The sequence below is a fragment of the Benincasa hispida genome, chromosome 11, assembly GCF_009727055.1.
Source record: "Benincasa hispida cultivar B227 chromosome 11, ASM972705v1, whole genome shotgun sequence".
Lineage (NCBI taxonomy): Eukaryota > Viridiplantae > Streptophyta > Magnoliopsida > Cucurbitales > Cucurbitaceae > Benincasa > Benincasa hispida.
Window position 1 is genome coordinate 55,098,986 of NC_052359.1, and position 23,983 is coordinate 55,122,968.

The 23,983-nt window shown below is 35.3% G+C and overlaps 1 protein-coding gene across 2 annotated transcripts; it reads left to right on the plus strand.

Annotated features, from left to right (window-relative positions):
- Positions 1–18,976: 18,976 nt before the first annotated feature.
- On the plus strand, positions 18,977–23,314 carry LOC120091819. Of its 2 annotated transcripts, none has more exons than XM_039049960.1 (4): positions 18,977–19,144; positions 20,310–21,253; positions 22,095–22,113; positions 22,230–23,314. In XM_039049960.1, the coding sequence occupies exons 2-4, from the start codon at positions 20,976–20,978 to the stop codon at positions 22,299–22,301; spliced, it is 369 nt and encodes a 122-aa protein (XP_038905888.1). In that variant the 5' UTR covers positions 18,977–19,144; positions 20,310–20,975; the 3' UTR covers positions 22,302–23,314. The 2 variants fall into 2 exon arrangements, with proteins under 2 accessions (XP_038905888.1, XP_038905889.1); XM_039049961.1 differs by lacking the exon at positions 18,977–19,144 and adding an exon at positions 20,180–20,205.
- The last annotated feature ends 669 nt before the right edge of the window (positions 23,315–23,983 follow it).

Below are 23,983 nucleotides of genomic sequence, written 5' to 3' on the forward strand. Positions count from 1 at the left end.
TTACCCTTCAGGCATGGAATCGTTTTAGATAAGGATCACTGTCCTAGGACACCTCAAGAGGTTGAAAAGATGAGACGGATTCCCTATGCTTCTGCTGTAGGAAGCTTGATGTATGCAATATTGTGTACTAGACCCGTCATTTGCTATGCAGTAGGGATTGTCAGTCGATATTAGTCTAATCCAGGATTTGATCACTGAATGGCAGTCAAGATGATCCTCAAATATCATTGGAGAACGAGGGACTACATGCTCGTGTATGAAGATAAGGATCTAATCCTTACAGGATATACAGACACTGACTTTTAGACCGATAGAGATTCTCGCAAATCGGCATCGGGGTCAGTGTTCACTCTAAATGGAGGGGCTGTAGTCTGGCGAAGCATCAAGCAAGGATGTATCGTGGACTCTAAGTCGAATACGTGGCCACTTGTGAAGTAGCTAAAGAGGCTGTTTGGTTGAGGAAGTTCCTTTCAGATTTGGAAGTTGTTCCAAATATGGATTTGCCGATCTCTTTATTGTGATAACAACGAGACTATGGCAAATTCGAAGGAACCTCAGAGTCATCGTCAGGGTAAGCACATAGAACGGAAATATCACCTGATCAAGAAGATTGTGCATCACGGTGATGTGATAGTCACGAAGATTGCATCGGAGCACAACAATGCTGATCCCTTTACAAAGGCCCTCACGACTAAAGTGTTCGAGGGTCACCTGGAGAGTCTGGGTCTGCGGGACATGTGGCATCTTGTCTAGGGCAAGTGGGAGATGATACTAGGGTATGCCCTAGTTTGTTGTATATTGTACATTTTTGTATTGTATTGTACATTAGTCTCCCGAATCATTAGGACAAGTGGGAGATTGTTGGGATTGGTGTCCTAATTCTCCCGAGGTCTCGTTGTTTTGTAAAGATACACATTGTTTGATGAATAAAATAATTGTTATTTAATCCTGACATTTACCCATATCCAATAAACAAAGTTCCTTGGTTATCTTATGTGAACTTAAGCATGTATATGTGATATACAAGTGAATCATGCCTTAAGTGATAACCTAAATAGGTCTGTAGTATAAGGATTAAGGTGAGATACCTGATCCTGGTGACACTACAGATACGACCTATTTTGTAGAGGTTTGCAAGTGTTGTAAACTACTACAGATGGTAGATCCTGACCATTCATGTGGAGACGTGCGAGCGGGGGTGTCCTATACAAAGAGTTTGTATAAGACCTGGATCAGGAGATGACTAGACTCTGTATATAAAGCCGATTAAACTACAGACTTACATCTCACCAAAACGACCATAGGTGACACGACCTCAATCGTAAGTGTTTTGAGAACTCCTACCTTTAAGGGTGGTCCTTTGATTAGTATGGTTAAGAATGGCCAGATTGCCAACTTAACATGCCTACCTTTTTGGAGACTTTTCTGATCTGGGAGCTGGGAACTCAATCCACAAGATGGAATTCACTCATTTCCTGAAGCAGGGATAAGTAGAGAGATTGCAACCTTAAGGGCTGATTCCAGGGCTTGAACATAGTGGCCACAGATTCTCTTTGGAAGAGAAGACTCAGTCATAGTAGGACTATGACTTATGTTCATTAGAGGAATCAGTGGTACTTAAGGAGTTAGATGTAACTACAGGGGCATAACGGTTATTGGCCCAACTGTACTTACGAGCGATCTGTGAAGGGTTATCGCACTCCTGATTGGTTAAGATGGACACATAATATATCTGTGGTAAGGAGTGTTCAGCTGTCGGTCTTTAGTGGAGTGCCTGGCAGTTAATGGATGGTGGATCCCGTGACTAAAGAGTTTCATCAGCTATTCACATACCATTGGAGCTTCAAGCTACAGGTCCATAAGGCCCCCTTGGTAGCTTAATGGATTCAAGATGAGGATCAGTTCTTGGTGTTGATTTGAAATATTCAAATTGACAAGAGGTAATTCGAATATATATGATATGATTGGTATGATGTGTGAGATACATAAAGTGGAGGATTGATGTAAATGAGATTTACATTAAGTGCCATGAAATAGAAAAAGAACTATGGTTTGTATGTTTCATGAGATGAAATATTAAAACTATAGGTTATAAATATATTATGGTAAGTTAGTTATCATTTATATTTATAATAATATTAATCATTGGAAAATTATCTCCTTTTCTCTAATAACCAATTGAGTAGGAGGTTATTGGTGGTTTCATTGTAATTATGAGATAAAAGGAAAAATATTTTCCTAATTTTAGTAAGATTTTTAAGTTGTTTTTTGAGATTTCCAATCTCAGAAAGTTCTCACGAATAGTTGTCAAGTAAATCATATTTACTAAGCGATAACTTGGAGTGAGCTAAACGATCGTGGAGTGTTCTTAACGATAGACACTCGGCTAGACGATGAGCTAAACGATCGCGTAGCTTTTGCTAGACAATCACGTAGTTTTTCCTAAACGATTGGGTATCAACCTATACGATAGGCTGTGTCTTCTCCTACTTGCTCAATCGTTTACACGATTGTTCCTCCTTTCGTTTTCTGCCTTAAACCAAGTCCACATAGAGCCCACCCTCTGGATTTTCAAACCAAGAATTCCAAGGTAACCTTCTTGGTAGTGTCATACTCAACTCGACACTGTCGAGGTTCTGTGGAGGCCGTTCGTGGTGTTCGAGGTGTTCGTGACCTTGGTGATTGCTTAGTTCGAGTGCGCGATGATTGTATAGTATAGCGGTCGTGTTAGATGAACGTTTGTGTGCTGTTGTGTTGCTGTGATTGAGTGTTAATGATCAAGGAACTTGAAGATGAGTCTACAAAGGTTTGTTGATTTTTATCCTTGATCTATCATAAAGCATGTTGTAATTTCTATTTTATACATAACTGCATTTTTCCGTTTGTGATGGTAATTGTAAAGTTCATATACGATTGAAATTTGGAAAGATCCTTCCGCTGCTCATGGAAATCCTCATGTTCAATTTCCTTCAATTGGTATCAGATAACGTTTCTTATTAACAAATAATTTTAACCTGCCTACAGCAACAACTGAAACAACCTCACCAGTGCCGACTCGTAGAGTCATCTCTCCCTGTGGCAACGTTTGCCAGGAACTAAATCCTTGGTAAGAGGAACTGACATGATTGGTAGCACCCGAATCTAAGATCCAAGCAAAATCATCATTCTCTACTAAACACGTCTCCAAGACCAATAAATTAGATTTACTGTCTTTCCCCCTCTTTTGGAGAGTAGTGGGATCAGTGTCAGAACAACTGACACTATTGATTTTTTCATCTATCCATGTGTGCTCGAAAAGTAAGAACCGACATTCAAAAAAATCTTGCAACAAGTCCATGATCTCGCCATGTAAAGACCATATTCTCAACCTTTTTGGCCAAAACATTAGGTATGTTAGGCAAAATGTGAAGTTGGGCCAATGAATTAGCCTTCATTCATACCTCATATGCATTGCGAACACTTATCAATTATCCCTCCTCTGAATTGAGAAGTTCTCAACCAGTCATTAATACCAGAACAACTCTTGCTCCTATAACGATTAGCCATCATCGATTTGGTCAAGAAATCATTAACTTACTTAACAATCTCCCGTAGTGTGACCCGCTATTTTAGGCCCTAGAGATCTGCCCCAAGCAATCAATCTGAAGGGAGAAAAATCCGATTGGGGCAAAACCTAAAGCAACCCTATCCATTTTTAGAGTTCACCTTGATCTTGACCAACTGCACAAAACCCATCCGAAGGGGGATGCTCCCAGGGCGCCACGAGGGAGTACAGAATGATCTCACAGTGTGAACCAATGACAAAGACCATAGGACGTGTTGACACACACTCTTCACCCACTTACTATAAACACTCTCTCTGTCCACCTTGATATTGACTCATACAAACACCATCCGAAGGGGGATGCTCACAGGGCATCACGAGGCCAAGCATGAATCTCATGGTGTGAACATATAGGGAGAAACGTGAGTGGAATCATAGATATATCAAATACATCTCTTCCTCTCACTGAGTATTTTATAACCTAGGGTTTAGTTTACTTAGAAAAAACACGGTTAAGGATTTTAACTAAGTGACTTTTAGGTTTTCCCAAGAGTAACTTTTACCCTGGATAGTTAAACAACTTTTGATCACCATCCATTAAACTCTATAATAGAGTCTTTGACCAATTGTCGCATGTTTGTAGAAAATCTATCTAATTCACCTTTCCAGGTAGGTTCCCAAGTAGGAGTGTTCGTTTCCGTCAGCTTAAGAACCCTAGCCTAGACAAAATCTGCCTTAGACAAAAGGTCCCTTATAGATAGATTTAAAACAAATTTAATCTTTTATGCCAACCAATCCTATTAAACTGATTTTAAAAGATTAATCTAGGTTACTAAACTCTTTAGAACCATTTGAGCTTAAGTCTATCTCAATCCAATTTTAAAACCCTTTTAAAAAACTTGAGTTCCCCCTAAGTTCGTATGCAACTCTTTCTTATTGATTTTAGTTCTAATTTCCTTTATAACACTTATAAATGGAAACAACCAAAACCATAATGCAAAGCTAACACATGCAAGGCATTTATAACGATTATAAAAAACCTAATTGTCATACTCAATACATTGTTCATTCATTGCTACTTCTTCTATATAACGCTTATACAAAACAGCAATGAAACAAGCATAACATGCTTCTAATCACCCTTAGACTATAACACTTATAATAAAAGGATGATGCATGAATATGCTCACTGCATGCAAAATATAACTCTTATATTTCATGATGTATGCGCTTGCTTTCATGTAATTTCTTCATGCTAGATTATAACATTAATAATACATGGTGCATGAATAATTGCAAAACCTAAGGTGGGTTTTTAAACTATATGTCAAACATTTTGTCATATAAACACGATACATCGCATTTATAGTAAACAAATGTTGATGAACTGGGTAGAATTGCCTAAAATCCACAAAAATAAAGCTAACTATTACAAAAACAAGGAGTCTCCGGTTTAAACAAGTGAATCGAGTCTTGAACCGCTCGAGCGAAGTGATGGGTTGGAAACAGAGAGGAAAATAAATATGCAACTTATGTTATGCGTTGATCTCCATGCGTCGATGGTCATGCGTTGGACTAGAAAATATACAATATGCGTTTAAGCATGTATATGATGACCATATGTTCCTGCCACAAGTTTTCTCGCTTTCTCGCTAAGTATAACGAGAACGCAAGTTTCTCAGGATGATCCGAGGTCGAACGCTTATTTGGGTTGTTCTAGACAGAGGAGTTGTTATTATGCGTTGATTCTAATCATCTACTTTCGTTTTGGCTTACTTGCACGGGTGTCATGCAAAGTGTCCAACTATGGGCAAGTACCTTTCACAACTTTAACTCTTATTAGCTTGGGTCTCCCCTTTGCATTGACAGTGAATGTTTTTTTAAAAAAAAAAACAAAATTTTTTAAATTAAATAAACATCACAATGCTTAGACTGGACGCATTTGCCCAGACCACTACCTCCTTCAAACTTAAAGAGTAGCAGGGATCTTTGCCAAAAAGCTAAAAACAAACTTATTCAGGAATGCGGTAGAAGATGTTTGAGCAAAGGTTTATACAAAATAAAACTTAGACTGTCAAACTTTGAAGAAGCTACTAAAGTGGGTGAGCTATACAACTTTTAGTTAGTGGATGTAGTGAATTATAAGTATCATGGATGCTGATTTATCAACGCATAAGAAAACAAGCAGGCAAAGGAGAATTTCAGAAGGATAATGCAAAAAGATAACAAGAAAAGACCTATGAGCAGAATATCAATTTCGTCAATACTTAGAACTCATGCGGGGAAATAGCCATGCGTTGAATGATGGAGAAGATTCTTCTTCCGAACCATTGCACCGAGTGGAATTATTAACGCACCTACAAGGAGCGAACGCACATCTCATCCAAGAAAAAAGCCGTAAATCCAAAATGACAATATTCAAATAAATAAACTAAAGTTAACTAGGAAAGCAAGGTAAAGATAGAGGAGAAGACGTCCCTGAAGAATTTGGAGTGAAACCATCGCAAGGAGTCTTCCACATAGGAGATTGATCTCAACTGCTAAAGTCAAGGAACTCGTTGTCCTGACCATTGGAGCTTCCAGCAATTGTTGGACGCATGTTGGTTAACACGTACCTAAGACTGCTTACAACTCATGCGACAGATAACCTTTCTATCTCGGGGTCAATATTGACTTTCCGCGCATCACCTTCACTCAAACATCGTTTGCAACTTAGTCGCATAAGCTACAATAAGCCCAAGACTAAAAGGGTGCCTATAAAAACACAAAACTTAACAAACTATTAGTTGCCAAGTTCCCGACAACGGTGCCAAAAACTTAATGCGTTGGAAAAGGAGAGGAAAATAAATATGCAATTTATGTTATGCATTGATCTCCATGCATCGATGGTCATGCGTTGGACTAGAAAATATACAATATGCGTTTAAGCATGCATGCGATGACCATACGTTCCTACCACAAGTTTTATCGCTTTCTCGCCAAGTACAACGAAAACACAAGTTTGTGAAGTAATGCGTTTAAGGCAATGAATAAAAGTAAAAAGATAAAAGTAAAGGATTATGCACTACTCCTACTCCTAACTAAACAGATTGAGCAATGAAAGTTTAACTATGAGAATTGGTAGAGATGCAACAGTTGTTAACGCATAATAATATTCATTATGTTAGGTCGCCCGAGTAATCCCAGCTTGCCACACTAACGCATCGCACACCTCTCGGTGGCCAGCCACATGCCTATATCTCTATAATGCATGGTTGCATCGAGCATAAGATCGTGCCTATCTCTAGGAACAATGCATACTTTGCTTTAGTGTGTTCCACTACTCACCCTCTCAGGCAGTTAGTTGCGGCTAATCAGCTCATAGACAAGTATTGCAACAGCCCATAGACAAGCGTTGCTACGACCTCACACCAAGTGAAGAGGATTAACTCACTATACTCGCACAATGCACCTCTCGGTGGGTTGCTACATGCGTCCTATCTCTAGGCTACATGATTGAGTATGCAACCGCCTTTGATAACTAAACGATGAAGGTAAATGATGACAAATATGAAGAAGATGAAGAAGATGGCATTGAAGATATGCATTGATTAAAAAATGTATTAATGTCTTAAGCCAAAATGTAATACAATACAGAAACAAGAGGAGAAATGGGAGGCTAGATGAAAACAATCTCTTGCTTTTCATCTGAAATGCGTCAAGGCTGCTGGTGGCGCCATGGATGGATGATGGAGAAGTCTCTCTCGAGCTTTATCTCCGGTGAAAACTCTGGTCATCACTTGGAATGGGTTGTGGAGGTGAAGAATCCTTAAAGAAAATCTCGCTCATGCTCTCATATGTGATCGCAAGCATTTGCCTTAAGGCAGAAGCTCAGATGCTTTGAAGTGAAGGTCCAAGGTGCTATTTATAGAGCTTAAACACCAACAACGTTCATGATTGCGTTCTGCCTCACTGCTACCTTTGTCGCGGTATGGGCAATGTCAACATCATCTTATCTTGTTGATACTCCCAAAGTATGCGTTCATGCTTGTTTCTTCTTAAAGTATCAATGCATTCTACCCACCTTGCGATTGTCCTCTTATCATGGTTATCGTTCTGTAGTTGCAGCCTTTCGTGCGACAAACTGGTCTTCATGAAGATCAACGCATGCGATCAACTTTGCGATGGTCTAGGATCAACGCATGTGATTGACTTTGCGATGTTTTAGGATCAACGCGTGCGAACGATTCCTACAATGGCTGCAAAAATACACTTTGATGCATAATAACGCATGATATAAGGTTAGTGAGGATTTTCAGTGCTGATCGACGCAAGCTCACTTTTCCACATGAATCCTTAGTATTATTAACGCATATTCTGCTTATTAGCCCATATAATTCTTAGTAAAAAGCTATAATAGCTTGTATTTCTACGAGCTATCATGAAGCAATGCATCTCCAACCATTGTGCACCAAACTCCCTGCGATCGTCTACACGAAAGAACAAACAATTTGCTCTATCATTTACCAATGCTCCCAGAGCTAAACAATTGTTTAGCAACGATCGTGTACCTTTTACTAAGCGATGAAGCTCAAGGTACGCGATCGTCTAGTGCGCTCTGTACAATGCAAGCCTTATACGATCGTTTAAACGACTACAATGCGGCAAAACACCATCTCCTAAACGATCTCTTAGTGAGCACCTTCGTATTGTATACCGCGCGATCGTGTAGGTAGTAACTAAGCGATAAGACATGCTAACTACACGATCGTTTAACACGCGCCTTCTTCTAAATGATGAGCATCAAATTCTCCCACTACAATCATATACCTCTAACGTCCACGCGATCGGGCAACCAACGCTACGTGATAGAGTAAACGATTTACCCCAACTAAACGATCGTTTAGTAAATACTATACGATCGTATAGAAAAATCTACATGATCGTTTAGATAAATCCCAATGATCGTTTACCTTAGGCTACACGATATGACCAATTATTGGTCTTCTTCCTCGTTGAGAACAGCATTAACATGCTTCGAAACTTCATCACGAACAACTCGACTAACTCGAACTCTTTGAATTACAGACTCGATAGATGTTAATTACACCAAAAAACACAGGGGCCCTTACAAATTAACACTTTGTAATTGAAAGAAAGCTTTAAACAAAGACAATTAAAACCATAAACATCCATCAACGCCATCCACAAAAGCATTTAACAATTAAACACAAATGCAGAAAACCCACCAAGACTGTAAAAGAAGTTCAAAACAGAAGTGAAATTTGGAATATCAGAACAACCTGGCACAACGAAAGTGTGGTGAGCCCATAACAATTGAAGGAAATCGAACACGAGGATTTCCATGAGCAGTGAAAGGATCTTTCCAAATTTCAGTCGTATATGAACTGTACAATTACAATCACAAATGGAAACATGCGGTTATGCATAAAATAGAAATTACAGCATGCTTTACGATAGATCAAGGACAAGAATCAATAAACCTTTGTAGATTCATCTTCAAGTTCCTTGATCACGAACGCTCGATCACAGCAACACAACAACACAACGTTCGTCCAACACAACCGCTACACTGCACGATCACTGCACACTCGAACTAAACGATCACCAAGGTCAGGAACACCCCGAACACCGCGAATGGCCTCTACAGAACCTCGACAATGTCGAGTTGAGTATGACACCACCAAGAATGTTACCTTGGTATTCTCGGTCTGAGAATCTAGAGGGTGGGCTTTGTATGGACTTGATTTGAGGGAAAAGATGAAAGGAGGAACAATCGTGTAAACGATTGAGCAAGTGGGAGAAGACATAACCTATCGTATAGATCGATGCCCAATCGTTTAGGAAAAGCTATTCGATCGTCTAGCAAAAGCTATGCGATCGTTTAACTCATCGTCTAGTTGAGTGTCTATCTTGTACGAACACTCCACGATTGTTTAGCTAACTCCAAACTGTCTCTTAGTAAATCTGATTTACTTGACAATTATCCGTGATAATTTTATGAGATTGGAAATCTAAAAAAGAAAACAACTTACAAAATCTTACTAAAATTAGGAAAACATTTTTCCTTTTATCTCACGATTACCATGAAACCACCAATAACCTCCCACTCAATTGGCTATTAGAGAAAAGGAGATAATTATCCAATAATTAATATTATTATAAATATAAATGATAACTAACTTACCACAATATATTTATAATCTATAGTTTTAATATTTCATCTCATAAGACATACAAACCATAACTCTTTTTCTATTTCATGACACTTAATGTAAATCTCATTTACATTAATCCTCCACTTGATGTATCTCATACATCATACCAATCATATCATATATATTCGAATTACCTCTTGTCAATTTAAATATTTCAAATCAACATGAAGAACTGATCCTCAGCTTGAATCTATTGAGCTACCAAGAGGACCTCGTGAATAACTGACTAAACTCTTTAGTCATGGGATCTACCATCCGTTAACTACCAAGCACTCCACTAAAGACCAACAGCGGAACTCTCTTTACCATAAGTATATTATGTGTCCATTTTAACCAATCATCAATATGATAACCCTTCACAGATCGTTCATAAGTACAGCTCGACCATAATCGTTATGCCCCTATAGTTACATCTAACTTCTTAAGTACCACTGAATCCTCTAATGAACATAAGTCATAGTCCTACTATGACTTAGTTCTCTCTTCCAAAGAGAAGCTATGGCCACTATGTTCAAGCCCCGTAATCAGCCCTTAAGGGAGCAATCTATCTACTTACCCCTGCTTTGGGGAAGGAGTGAATTCCATTTTGTGTAATTAAGTTCTCAACTCCCAAATCAGACATGTCCCCAAAAAGGTAAGCATGTTGAGTTGGAAATCTGGCTACTCTGACCCATACTAATCAAAGGACTACCCTCAAAGACAGGAGTTCCCAAAACACTCAGGATTGAGATCGTGTCACCTATGGTTGTTTAGGTGAGATGTAAGTCTCCAATATCAACGACATTATATACAGAGTCTAGTCATCTCATAGTTTGGTCTTATACAAAATCTGTGTATAGGACACCCCTGCTCGTATGTCTCCACATGAATGGTCTGGATCTACTATCTGTAATAGTTTACAACACTTGCAAACCTCTACAAAGTAGACCGTATGCGTAGTGTCACCAGGATCAGGTATCCCACCTTAATCCTTATACTACAGACCTGTTTAGGTTATCACTCAAGGCATGATCCACTTGTATATCTCATATACATGCTTATGTAAACATAAGATAACCATGAAACTTAGTTTATTGTATATTGTACATGTTTTTTCTTGTATTGTACATTAGTCTCCTGAGGCACTAGGACAAGTGGGAGATTGTTGGAATTGGTGTCTTAATTCTCCTAGAGTTTCGTTGTTTGTAACCATACACATTTTTTTATGAATAAAATAATTGTTATTTCATTATGGCATTTACTCATATCCAATAAACATTTTTGTATTATAAAAAAGTTATGACTCAAAGATCATCTCCATATACACAAGTTAAACTCTTGAGCTTGAAAAATTATTCAATGAAACCACCATACTATGAATAATGACTAGATGTAGATTGAAGAATCTATAGGATCTAGTAAAGTTAGTCTCCTCGAATAATTGCACTATTGTGATGAGTTGTGTCATTAACCTATAAGTCGATCCTATATTTTGACTCTTCAAGTTTATACTTTTTTCAACAAAAAGATGTAATTCGTCAATATGTAGATATATTTGTTGATACATATTTGCCAATCGAATGATTCGACATAGATGTTAAATATATTGTATATACCACCTTTCATAAATATGCATAAAACATTAGAAATCTCTAAAAAATATTTAAAAAAAGTTCACTTATCTCACAATATAAATACTAACAACAAGATCTAAAAACTTAATTTGAGAGTAAAATCTATCAATATATCTATAAAATTGAAATAATTTTTAAATAAACACTAGCAATATAAATACTCACAACGAGATTTTAAATAATTTTTATAATTTTATATACAAGAATATCCATTACCATAGATATATCTATCAATATATCTATTGAAATTTTGGTATCAATAATAATATTCTAATCCTTGCTTCAAATGAACACAAGAAACTTCAATTATCTGAAAGAAATATCAAGAAAATTTTTGGTTTTAAAGAAAAATTATTAAATTATACAAAATATCCCTAAACTTTGTAATTTGTGTAAATAATACCCTTGAACTTTCAAGGGTTTCAAAATTACCTTAAACTTCCAAAAACAGTTTAAAAGTATCATTGTCGTTAGTATTGGATGGAAATGGTTAGTGTTTGGTTTAAAAAATGTCCTTGAACTTTCAAAAAATTTTAAAAAATACCCGTAGCATCAGTATATGAACATAAACCATTAATATTCGTTTCAAATATTCCTAAACTTCTAAAAGTTGCATTAATACTCTATAGCAAATATGAGAGTGATTTAAAAATAGTTAAAATTACTTTTACATTTTTAAAGTAGCTATAAAACATGTTTCTAATCATTCAAAACCAATATTCATGACATTGAAATTGCAATTGAAAGTGCAAAATTAATTAATTAATATTTTTGAGTGACTAAAAGTGGGTTATGGAGTGATTTTGAACTTGGCAAAAATTATTTTAACAATTTAAAAATCACTCGCAACCATATACTTACACTTGCAAAAGAAAAAAATAAAAAATGTTCCTACGTTAATATAGTGATCAATTTGTTTAAAGTTTTTTTGAGTTTGAAAAGAACAAAGTTTAAAACAAACTATATAAATATCATCTTTTTTTTATATATAGATATTCTTATTTTGTTTTCATTTGTCTAATTCTTACGCCAATTTTGTCACAACAAAATATAAACTATTACTTCAAGTTGAAGCGTAAAATCCCACAAAACTCCAAAAAAAAAAAAAAAAAACTCCTAAAACTTACCAAAACTATAAATAGGCTAACACAAAAAGAACATATTTGCCTATATTAACACACACTCAACTGCTAACATATAATCTAAAAGTAAGAGTAGATCAACCGTAAGTGCATTTTTAACTTTTATTTATTTATTAATTTTTAAATAAGGATACTAATGCAACTTTTGAAAGCTTATAGGTATTTATGCAACGAGGTATTAATGGTTTCTATTCATATATAAACAGGCAGAGTATTTTTGAACTTTTCTGTCATTTTAAGGATATTTTTAAACTTTTAAAGTTCAATAGCATTTTTGAAAAAAAAAATACTAATGGATTCCCTCCATTACTGATGACAAGGGTATTTTTGAACTTTTTTTTTTGAAGTTTAAGGGTAGTTTTGAAACTTCTGAAAGTTCAAAGGTATTTTTGATACAAACATTTTGTATAATTTAGCCCAGAAAAATTGACTTAAAATCATCTTCCTACACACAGGTTCAACTACTTTTAATTATTCAATGAGACTGCTAAACTATGACTAGCATTCAATAAATGGTTAGATATAGATTTGACAAACTACATGATCTAATAGTTTAGTCTCCTCTGATAATTTCTCTTAATGGTTTTATCAATTTTTTCTTTTTGAGAATATATAGGGAAGGGGATTTGAACCTCTGACTTGGAGGTTGATAGTAGCCACTTCAACTATATCCATTTCGGCGATTACTTCGAATTTATTCAATTATGATATATTATTCATAGACGTGTCAAAATTTACATGAAAATTTGTTAAAGATTAGTGAAAACTAATTTTGCAAGTTATTAATTAAATTAATTTTTTCTTTAATTGAAGTTAATGACTTTTATTTAGGATAGTTCCTCCTAAATGGAAGGATAGTGGTATAATGGTTCAGTGGATTGATTAAAGGAGCTTTTTTATGTTAGTGGTAAAAAATTAAGGATAATGCATTAGTGGGTAGTTTCTTATTTTTCCTATAAAGACTTGTATTGTTTCTACTTAAATGAATGCAGAACTTATGTCACACCCCACCCCAGATCACCCTCTTAGCCTAGAGAAGGGCGTGACTGCAGTAGTTATCAACCCTTAGGCTGATACTTACTGCCTAAAAACTCTTGCGAAATAACTCTGATACCAAATACAAATTATATGCAACGGGACGGCTGTAGGCCCACAATTTATTAACTTAGAAACTTAATATGTTTAGAGTATTTACAACATTAGATTTACAAGTCCCAAAACCCACAAACCCTAGTCCCTATATGAACATAGTAGACATGTGTACAATATTACAATAACCACCCCTAGCAAATGGTTACAAGTCTTTTGGTCCTTTAGTAGCAGAGTAGATACTGAGTTGTCTTCAAGAGGATTTGACCGCTACCCGTGGGGGGAAAAAACAAAAACATTTGAAAATGGGGTGAGCTTACGCCCAGTGAGTGACCGAGAAAAACATAGTAAATTCTCATGCATATTTCAGAAAATAGTTTTATCTGAAATATAAACTTTTGCAGCATAAATAATTTTCAAGCGTAATGTATATAAAACTGTTTTAAACATAAAACAGTAAAATCATTTCTCAAATCAAAGTACTGTATATCTGTGAAATAATTCCAACACCAACTACTAGTCCAGAGAGAACCTTATTGCTCAATCTCTGACTTTATTCCACTTGTGGCCAATAAGTACCTTCACAAATTCAGTACTACTGCTCAAGATACCTTCTCCTTGTACTTCAGTAATCGAGCTACTAGGATACCTTCCTCCAACGTACTTCAGTATCCCATTTGGCTTGGTACCTTCTCAAACGTACTTCAGTACCAATAGATACCTTCTCCTTGTACTTCAGTATCTAGTTGGGTGGATTCCTTCTTCTTGTACTTCGCATCGCATTTTACCAAAACTATTTAATAAACAACTTTTCTCTTTAAAGCATGTACATTATAACACATATATAAAATGGCTTTAAAGATGATAACGAATGCTGGATAAAATCAACATATGTAAATAGCTTTTTTCAACAATATGCATGCGTTCAAATCACAATTCAAACTTGCTTGGAAACCACTTTATAAAACTAGTAGGCATGAGAATTATTTTCGCAAACATTGCTTTCTGTAAAACATTTGTAATCAAAACAGTTTAAAAACGTTTTAGTTCGAAAACATTTTAGCCACTCACCTCGAACTCTTAGGAACTTTTCACTTCAGTAGCTCCTCGAGTCCCTTTTTCATCCCTAAGAATCCAGATTCAATTTACAACTTAGATTACTTATAGTTCCGAACCTTATTTAGAAATACTTCCTTCTACAAACTTATTCTAAAATGTCTTAGGATCCTTTACCCTAAAACTTTCAGCTCAAAATTCCTTGTGGTTTGGCTGGAATCTCAAAATCTTCAAAGACTGGCTTAGACTGATCTGACAATCTGACCCTTCTGCCTTCTTCTCAACCTTCAGCACCAGTTCTTTGAGCCTTTTCCTCCGACAGCCCTAACTCTGAAACTAGACTTCCAGAGATTTCAGATGGCTTTAAGAATCACTCCAAACGCACGAGTATATTGGAAGATCTCCTGATCCAAAGTTGACACATTCCTCTGAACCCTCACTGCCCTCTACTTCTCTACGAAATTTATGATTTTTGTGTGATTTGAAAATGAAATCCAACTCCCTATTTATAGGCGTTCAAATTGCTCGTGGGATTGACAGCACCTACTTAGCTGCATGGCCAAATATTTAATCCTCCTTTTATCAACGTAAGCTGACTTCACCTTGATTCAATGTGTTCTTTCCCAAACACATCAAACACAATTTCTTTAGAGTTTAAGAATTTCTCTTAATCGAACACCTAGATTTTTAATTGACGTTTGTCCTTATGTTTTTCAAGTTTTTTTTGTATTTAAATTAGGGTTTTTAACATGCATAATCCACCCCAACGCGTCCAAATACATCGCCTAGAAGCTTGCTCGGCCGTTCAATGCATAGGCGAGGCGTGGGCGTGACGTTCGAATCAGAAAAAGCAAGGCTAGCATAGGCGCTCTCGCTCTTTCCGCTCTCGGTAGTGTCGCTCTCTCCACTTTTCGGCAGTGTCGCTCTCTCCCACTTTCTCGCCTAGTCTTCTCTCTTCAACTCTCGCTCCCTCCAGCAATCTCGCTGGTCTTGCTCTCTCCAATCTCGCTCTCCCTCTCGCTCTCTCCAGCTTTAATTTTTCTCTCCACTCTCGCTCTCTCCAACTTTCTCGCTGGTCTCGCTCTCTCCCATCTTCTATCCAATCTCGTTCTCTCCCATTTCCTCTCCAATCTCGGTGGTCTTGATCTCAATGATCTCTCTCTCAACGATCTTGTTGATCTCACTCTCAACGATCTCCCTCTTAGCTACTGCGATCATTGTTCTCCGTACACGTTTGCTCACCACTTTGTGATACTTTTACACGAATTTTCCAAATTTTTTCAAAGTAATTTCCCATATTTTCCAAATTACATTTTTTCTCAGTCCTTCAGCCATAACGCATTTCACATAACTTCTCTATACTTAGCCGAAATTTCACAAACTCAATTTCCATATTATTCCACACTAGCTCAACCTACTTATTATTTTTCCCCAACTTTCCCAACTCAATTCCATATTTTTCTTCCTTTTCAAATCCCCATTCTTTCTTCACCATTTCATACTAACTTTCTCATCAACCTACTCAATTTATTTATACAAATTTCATTACAATTTTATCAATTAAAGCTCAACTTAATTTATTCAAAGAAAATCTACTTAACACTTAGAAATTTCCTTCCCCTTAACTTAGGATTTAACTTTCACTTAGTTAATTCCTTTTATCACTTGCTTAAGTAAGGAAAATAGAAATCCGGGTTTCACAACTTAGTTGAAATACTTGATCCTCTATGCAATATTTTCTCTCTCGTTTTCACATTTCGTTCTCTTTGATTTGGTCTTTTTGTTATATGGTATCGTTAATGGCTTTTATTTAGGGTAGTGCCTCCTAAATTGAAAGATAGTGACATAATGGTTTAGTGGATTGATTAGGGGAGCTTTTCTAGGTTAGGAATTAAGTATTAAAATATGGTTCTTTTGAAAAATATTTGCAAAAATCATGTAGTGTCAAAACTATTTGTAAAAATAGGATTCATTCTTTGCCTTTATTAGTTTCAGTCTTTTGGAATGACTGAATTTAAGAGAATTCAGTTTTTATAAAAGACTGAACTTCTTTACTGACCAGTTTAGATTTACGTGATTTTTCTTTTTAATTCAGTCTTTTGTGCTTTTTCCCCTCATTTATTGCTTTTCTCTCTACTTAATAACATTTTTAAAACTACTACACTACAACATCGCCTATTTTTCTTTTTCTTTCGGTTTAACAGATTGTAACCAATTATTAGAACATAATTTAATTACAAATTTGGTTTTATGATAAAAAAAAAAAAAAATTAGAAATTAGACCTTATAATTATGAAAGTTAGAATTTAATCTTTATGCTTGGATAAAAATCTAATAATTTTTTTTGATTTAATAAAATTCTAAGTATAATTTTTCAACTTTTACAAGAATTTTATTAAATCATATGGATTGAATTATTATTATAAATTACAAGGACTAAATTTTAACTTCCACCAAACTATAGAGACGAAATTTGCAATTTAATTTTAATAAATTGTAGGGACTAAATTTTAATTATAAATTATCGAGATTAAATTCTAACTTATTCTCCAAAACTATAGTGACCAAATTTGTAATTTTGATGTCGACATAAATATTATGATGGGGTCTTTTTAAATATAAAAAATATTTAAAAATATTTACACTTTATAGCAAAAAGTTTCAAAAGCACAAGTACTTTTAGCATTTTTTGCTATAAATTATAAATATTTTTAGAAATTTTCTATTTATAAGAATTTCTCTATTCTGATCCTTGCTTCGACCGGACACAAGAAACTTCAATTATCTAAGAAATGTCAAGGATATTTTTGGTATTAAAGAAAAATGGTTAAATTATATAAGATATCCCTAATTAAACTTTTTACTTTGTATCAAAACCACCCTTGAACTTTCAAAAGTTTCAAAATTATCTTTAAACTTTCAAAAACAGTTCAAAAATACCATTGTCGTTAGTTTTGGATGGAAATCGTTAATATTTAGTTTCAAAAATGCTCTTCGACTTTCAAAATGTTTTCAAATATATCTTTACTATCAGTATATAAATACAAACTATTAATACTCGTTTTATATATCCTTGAACTATTAAAAGTTGCAAAGGGCATATATGGGAGTGATTTAAAAATAGTTAAAATCATTTCTACATTTTCAAAATAGTTATAAAACATGTTTCTAATCATTCAAAACTAATATTGATAATATGAAAATTACAATTAAAATGCAAAATTAAATAATTTATATCTTTGAGTGACTAAAAGTATATTATGAAGTGATTTTGAACATAAGAAAAATAATTTTTACAATTTTAAAATCGCTCCCAAACATATATTTAGGCTTGTAAAAAAAAAGTTTAAAAATACTCCTACCATCAGTATTATGATCTCTTGAGTTACAAAGTTTAAAATCAATTATATAGATATCATCTTTTTTTTTTCATATATATACTCTTATTTTGATCTCATTTGTCTAAATTTTACACCAATTTTGTCTCAAACAAAATATAAACCATAACTTACCAAAACTATAAATAGTCAAACACAAAAAGAGCGTATTTAGCTATTAACACACACTCAATTACTAACGTATAATCTACACTAAGAGTAGATCAACCATAAGAGTATTTTTAAATTTTATATATTCATTTATATTTTTTGATTATTTAAGTAAGGGTACTCATGCAACTTTTGAAAGTTTATAGGTATTTATGCAACGAGGTATTAATGGTTTCTGTTCATATATAATAGTAAGGGCTTTTTTTAATTCTATTTTAAAGTTTAGGATATTTTTAGAATTTTTGAAAGCTCAATGATATTTCTAACAAAAGTACAAAGCTCAATGACATTTTGTATAATTTAGCCAAGAAAAATTGACTCAAAGATCATCTCCCTACACATATGTTCAACTACTCGAAACTTGAAAAGTTATTCAACAAGTCTGTTTTAACTCGAAGGTTGATAGTACAACTACTACACTGATTCAATCATACTCATTTTATCGGTAACATCGAGATTATTCAATTATGATATATTATTTATGGACGTGTCAAATTGTACATGAGAATTTTCTCTCATTTGATCTCGTCCTTTTCCACCTTTCTCTCACCTTTGCCATGGCAAAACCAGTCTTATATTTTCTGTTGAAAGGGAATAAAAAATTCCACCATTGTCATTCGCCCCTTCAGGCATCGCGCAAAAAACAAGAGCTAGAAGTTAAAGAAACCAGAAGGTCAAACCAACCAGCCCATGTTCTTTTCATCTTTTGCCCAAATAAACTAACATTTCCTCTAACTTTTTGAGCGTTTTGTTTTTGTAGCTTTGAATGGCATTTACCAGTGAAGAAAATTGGCCAGACTATGACCTGAGCCAGAGAAATTTCCACCCACAATGACCAGAGGAGGAAACCGGAAGGTACCAGCGACATCTGCTGGCGGAGGAGCTCACACAAGAAAGAAATCAAAGCAGAGCAACTCTTTACGGCTTCCCCTAGGTGGGTTTTTCTTCATATTCTCTACTTCTTAAGTTTTTGTCACTGTATCGTCTTCATTGCACCACTTGCTCGTTGTTTATAGAATGTAAACTGTGGCTTTTCAACTTTTTTTTTTTTTTTTTTTTTTTCTTTTAGACTACTTTTTGATGGAAATCTAAGGTTGTTAGGGTGATATGAAATATTGGAACCTCTTTGACAAAATTAAATTTAGCATAATTCATCAATTTGAGTTCAACGATGATTTAAGATGGTATAAGAGGGGGAGGTCCTATGTTTGAACTCGTATAATATTGGTTTCTAGTTGTGGACTTATTTTTTAATTAAGCTCACAAGTGAAGTGAAATGTTATAAAATGAAGAAACCTTATACTCTTAATAAGATGCATGAATTACTCCCCTCCATGTAATTGGATTTTGAGATGGAACCTCGTGTTTATCAAGTATAATATAAAGAGCTCATGAAATCTAAATGGATATTTAATAAATTAAAAAAAAGAAAAAAAGGAAAAAAAAGGATTTCGATAAAAAAAATGATGAACTCAAAGAGGCACCATTTTGAGAGGCAAGTTGAGGACCCCACATTGAAAAGATGGGGTGGTCGCACTATCTTTAAAAGATACATGGTATATCTCTCATTGTCAATTAGTTTTAAGAAGTGCAATTTATGTATGATCTCAACCGAAAGAAAGCTGTTGTTGATGGAAATGTGATTGGGATGTAAACTTTGAGCATTAGAAAAAATAGTTTTATTTTTATTTTTGAAATTTGGCTATGAATAAAAATGTTTTCTTTGGTGAAGATGAAAACTATTGTAAAGAAATTACGAAAAAACAAGCAAAATTTTAGAAAATAAAAAAACTAGGAACCAAATGGACCAATGGTTATCAAGTGATGTTTAAGTGGTCAAGTACTTTTTAGTTTTTCTTTTCTTTTCTTTTTCTTGTGAAAATTGCTTAGTTCAGAAGTTACCCCAAATACACCTTGACCATGACTATTTATTGAGGAAGTTACTATACAACTTTGAAGATAAGGCCTCTAAAAACTTTAAGTTGATAAGTTATGGTATATTTAATTCACAAGACTTCCTTTCTATGCATTTCGATCGTTTTTTTTTCTCTATTTGCATAGATTTAAACATTCGAATTGATTGAGTAGAGCTTTCTCAGGAACTCATTGAAGGCTTGGGAATCTACATTCTGTCTTTTGATAGACCTGGTCATGGAGAGAGTGATCCTGACCTGAAGAGGACAGTGAAGAGCGTGGCTATAGACATAGAAGAGCTTGCAGATCAATTGGCATTGGGATCCAAATTCTATGTTATTGGAGGTTCCATGGGCGGGATAATAGTTTGGAGCTGTCTGATGTACATTCCAAACAAGTAAAACATATGGCATATGCATTTATCTTTGCTAACTCTACTCAAGGCCAAAGATAAGAATATGATATATGAATTCAGTACTCTCATTACAAGATTGGTTGATTATACTACTTTCTTTCTGTTAAATTGCCCCTCAACCCAAAAGTATCAGATGATGAGTTACCATATATTTTCTTATATCAATATCTTAGTACTCCCTCTCACTTGTAGGCTTGAAAATTTATTGAAAGCCCAATAGTGTAAATCAATATCGATTGGCGAAGAAATGACATTACTGCCTGCTCGATAGCTTGAACATAGGATTTCCTACTCGAATACCATATTAAATCGCTAATCAACCCAAAAGCTCATGCATATAGGTTACATTTAATTTAATTAAATCAATACTATAGCACTTTCAACTGTTTCTTTTCGTGTAAGGTGACATAGTGATTGAGAAAGAATTTGATGTCTCATGAATCCTAATAGGCTGGCAGGGACAATATTAGTAGCTCCAGTTATCAACTATTGGTGGTCAGGTTTTCCTGCAAATGTATCTAATGAAGCTTTCAAATGGAAACCATCGCAAGACCATTGGGCTCTAAGTGTTGCTCACTATACTCCTTGGCTCATATACTGGTGGAACACACAGAAACAGTTTCCTGCTTCAAGTATTATCGCTCACAATCCCGACATTCTTTCTCCTAACGACAAAAATCTCTTCCTAAGCTCTCATTTCGGCATGAGTATATGGTAAGTAATTTTTTTTTCTCGTTTGATAATTGCATTTTGTTTCTACAAACAAGCAGAACTTTCTTTATCATGTGGAGAAACAGAGAGAAAGTTGAATAGAAATCAAACCTGAAGTTTGTTCTTTAAACAACTTATAGTATATTGATCAATCACTCAGAGTATATTCATCCCAGACCTTCAAGCTGATTTTCACTTTTTGTTGCATTCTTTATCGATTGAGAAATGAGCTTTCTAACCATCAACATTTAGGTGTGGGGGTTCTCTTGACCTTAACTCTTGTATGGAAGATGATCTCGTTTGTTTTATAATCTAAAACTAGCTTGTCCCATTTTTCTGCTTTAGATTATGCTGGAAATGCGATCAAAGTTTTACATTGACTAGGTAAATGGAAGAACATTTTATATAAGTAAGTATAACTATCTCTGTTGGTACAAGTCCTTTCGTATGAAACAAAAAATAAAGACATGAGGTCTTATGTCTAAAATAGACAATATTGTACCATTGTGAAGATCTGAGGATGAGTTTGTTGTCTCTAATAGATTACACTAACAATTTTTTTTTTTTTTTTTACAAAGCCTTCATCATTAAAAAGGCTACATATTCAATTAGCTATTGGAGCATTAGGTTACATACCTCACTATGAGCCTCAAGACTTTTTTGTAACTATCGACTAGGTCTTATCCTTCTAGTTCTTCATACCTATTCTTTTTTTCGGTTCCTTCTAAAAAGAAAGCACAATTTGATCAGCTATCCTTCTTTTTGTTGCATCATTACATATCATGATAAACAATCTACAATCTCTTTGAAAATGTTTGAGTAACTACTGTATGCGGTCTCCCAGGTTCAGATTAGACAACAAGGTGAATATGAATCCTTCCATCAGAACTTAAATGTTGGATTTAGCAGCTGGGAGTTCAATCCTCTGGACCTAAAAAATTCATTTCCTTACAATGACTGATCAATCCACATATGGCAGGGAGATGACGATAGGGTTGTGTCACCTAAACTGCAACGCTACATTGCTGAAAAGCTTCCATGGATTCGCTAGCACGAGGTACCGGGTGCTGGACACTTGTTCTCTTATGCTGATAATGTTTATGATTCTGTCATCCCCTTTTACCAACGCATAGCCCTTACATTTTCATGTCTCCTTGTGCATCCACCTCATTTGCTTAAGGCCTAAGCTTTCATCCCAACAAGCTATATGTCCGGATGATGACCTTGAATGCATCCATCCAACTTCATATGCGTTCATCCCTCATATGCATCCATCTAACTGCAAATGAGGTGGATGCACAAGGAGACATGTAAATGTGGGGGTTATGCGTTGGTAAAAGGGGAAGAAGACACCTTGGGTTGCGATGACGTAAGATTACGTTAATAGTATAAGGAAAGAACACTTGGACATGCGGCCAAGTAGGTGTTGGCCTTGGAGAGATTTTGGACGCCTATAAATAGGGCCAAGGACTTCAGACCATAACTCAAATTCTCTTCAAAAGAAATTAAGAAAAGTGTATGAAGGTTGACTGGGAGAAATCTATGCGTTGATGGAAGAACGCATGCGTTTGTAGCAGAAACCATGCAGCGGTCATGAAGTTCCAAGAGGAGGAGATGCTGTCAGACAGGAAGGTCTGGAAGTAGCATCAACTTGGGACGAGGAGTTCTCCCAGAATACTCGTGTGTTTGGAGTGATTTTAAAGCCACCTAAAATCTCTGAGAGTCTAGTTTTCAGGGTAGGTCTGCCGGAGAAGAAGCACCAAGGAATCGGGCTGGAGAATGAGGAAAAGACAGAAGAGTCCAGGTTGCGAAGTTGGTCAAGGTTTGCCACAAGTTTAGAAATAGTACGAAATGAGATTAGTGGTTGGGGTAGTGCCACCTATGTAAATGTAACTTGAATTTGTAAACTAGGTTCCTAAATAGAGCATGTAAGATTTTTCCGCTGCTGTAGTAAATAAGGTTCTAAAAAGGAAACTAGTAAGATAATGTCAATAAAAAGTAGCATTAGTTAATATCATGCCTCTCCTCGGACTCAGAAGTGCGGGCTCGGGGCGGGGTGTGACACGCCACTTGTTCCAATAAAAGTAGGTATGTGACACTCGACAACTGTTGTGATATCAAATGATAAAATAACTATTATGCGAGAGAGAAACAGTAGTATAAAGCTTCATGCTCTTATTGACTCCTAAGATTTCAACATTGACTTCCTTAAAATAACTTGTGGCCGAACACTGTAATGACGGTCATGTGGAAGATATGGCAGGAAAGAAACTCGAGAATTTCTCATGCATTTTGATTTTTACTGGTGTAAATATATGAAGCCTTTTAGGAGGCGTTAGCCGTTAAGGGAGTAAGGAGTGGAGTTGTTTAGTCTGAAAAGTTGTAAAGAATAAGTCGTACCATTGGTATTTTTTTAGTTGTAGGAGCCTATAGTGATAGAAGATTCTATAAATATGACATTAATAGCAAAGCAAAAAATTAGATATGAGAAAAGAATGGCTTACCTCAGATTATGGCACCATGAAGATTTGCAATGAGAAGATTTCGAGCTAACGCATCTGGCCTGCAAGATTTGAAACTCTGATCACCCAATGAAACATATAATAGACCACTATTACAGAAAGAAAATTAATTTAACAAAAAGGGGCCAAAATCAGTGTGAAAAAGGAACAGATGAGATTTGGGGAAAAAAATACAGAACAGGAAAACGATAGTCAAGAATAACGCAACATG

What these genes read in the sequence shown, in the direction of transcription:
- LOC120091819 (XM_039049960.1), top strand. Translation starts at nt 20,976, where the DNA reads ATGAATCCTAATAGGCTGGCAGGGACAATATTAGTAGCTCCAGTTATC.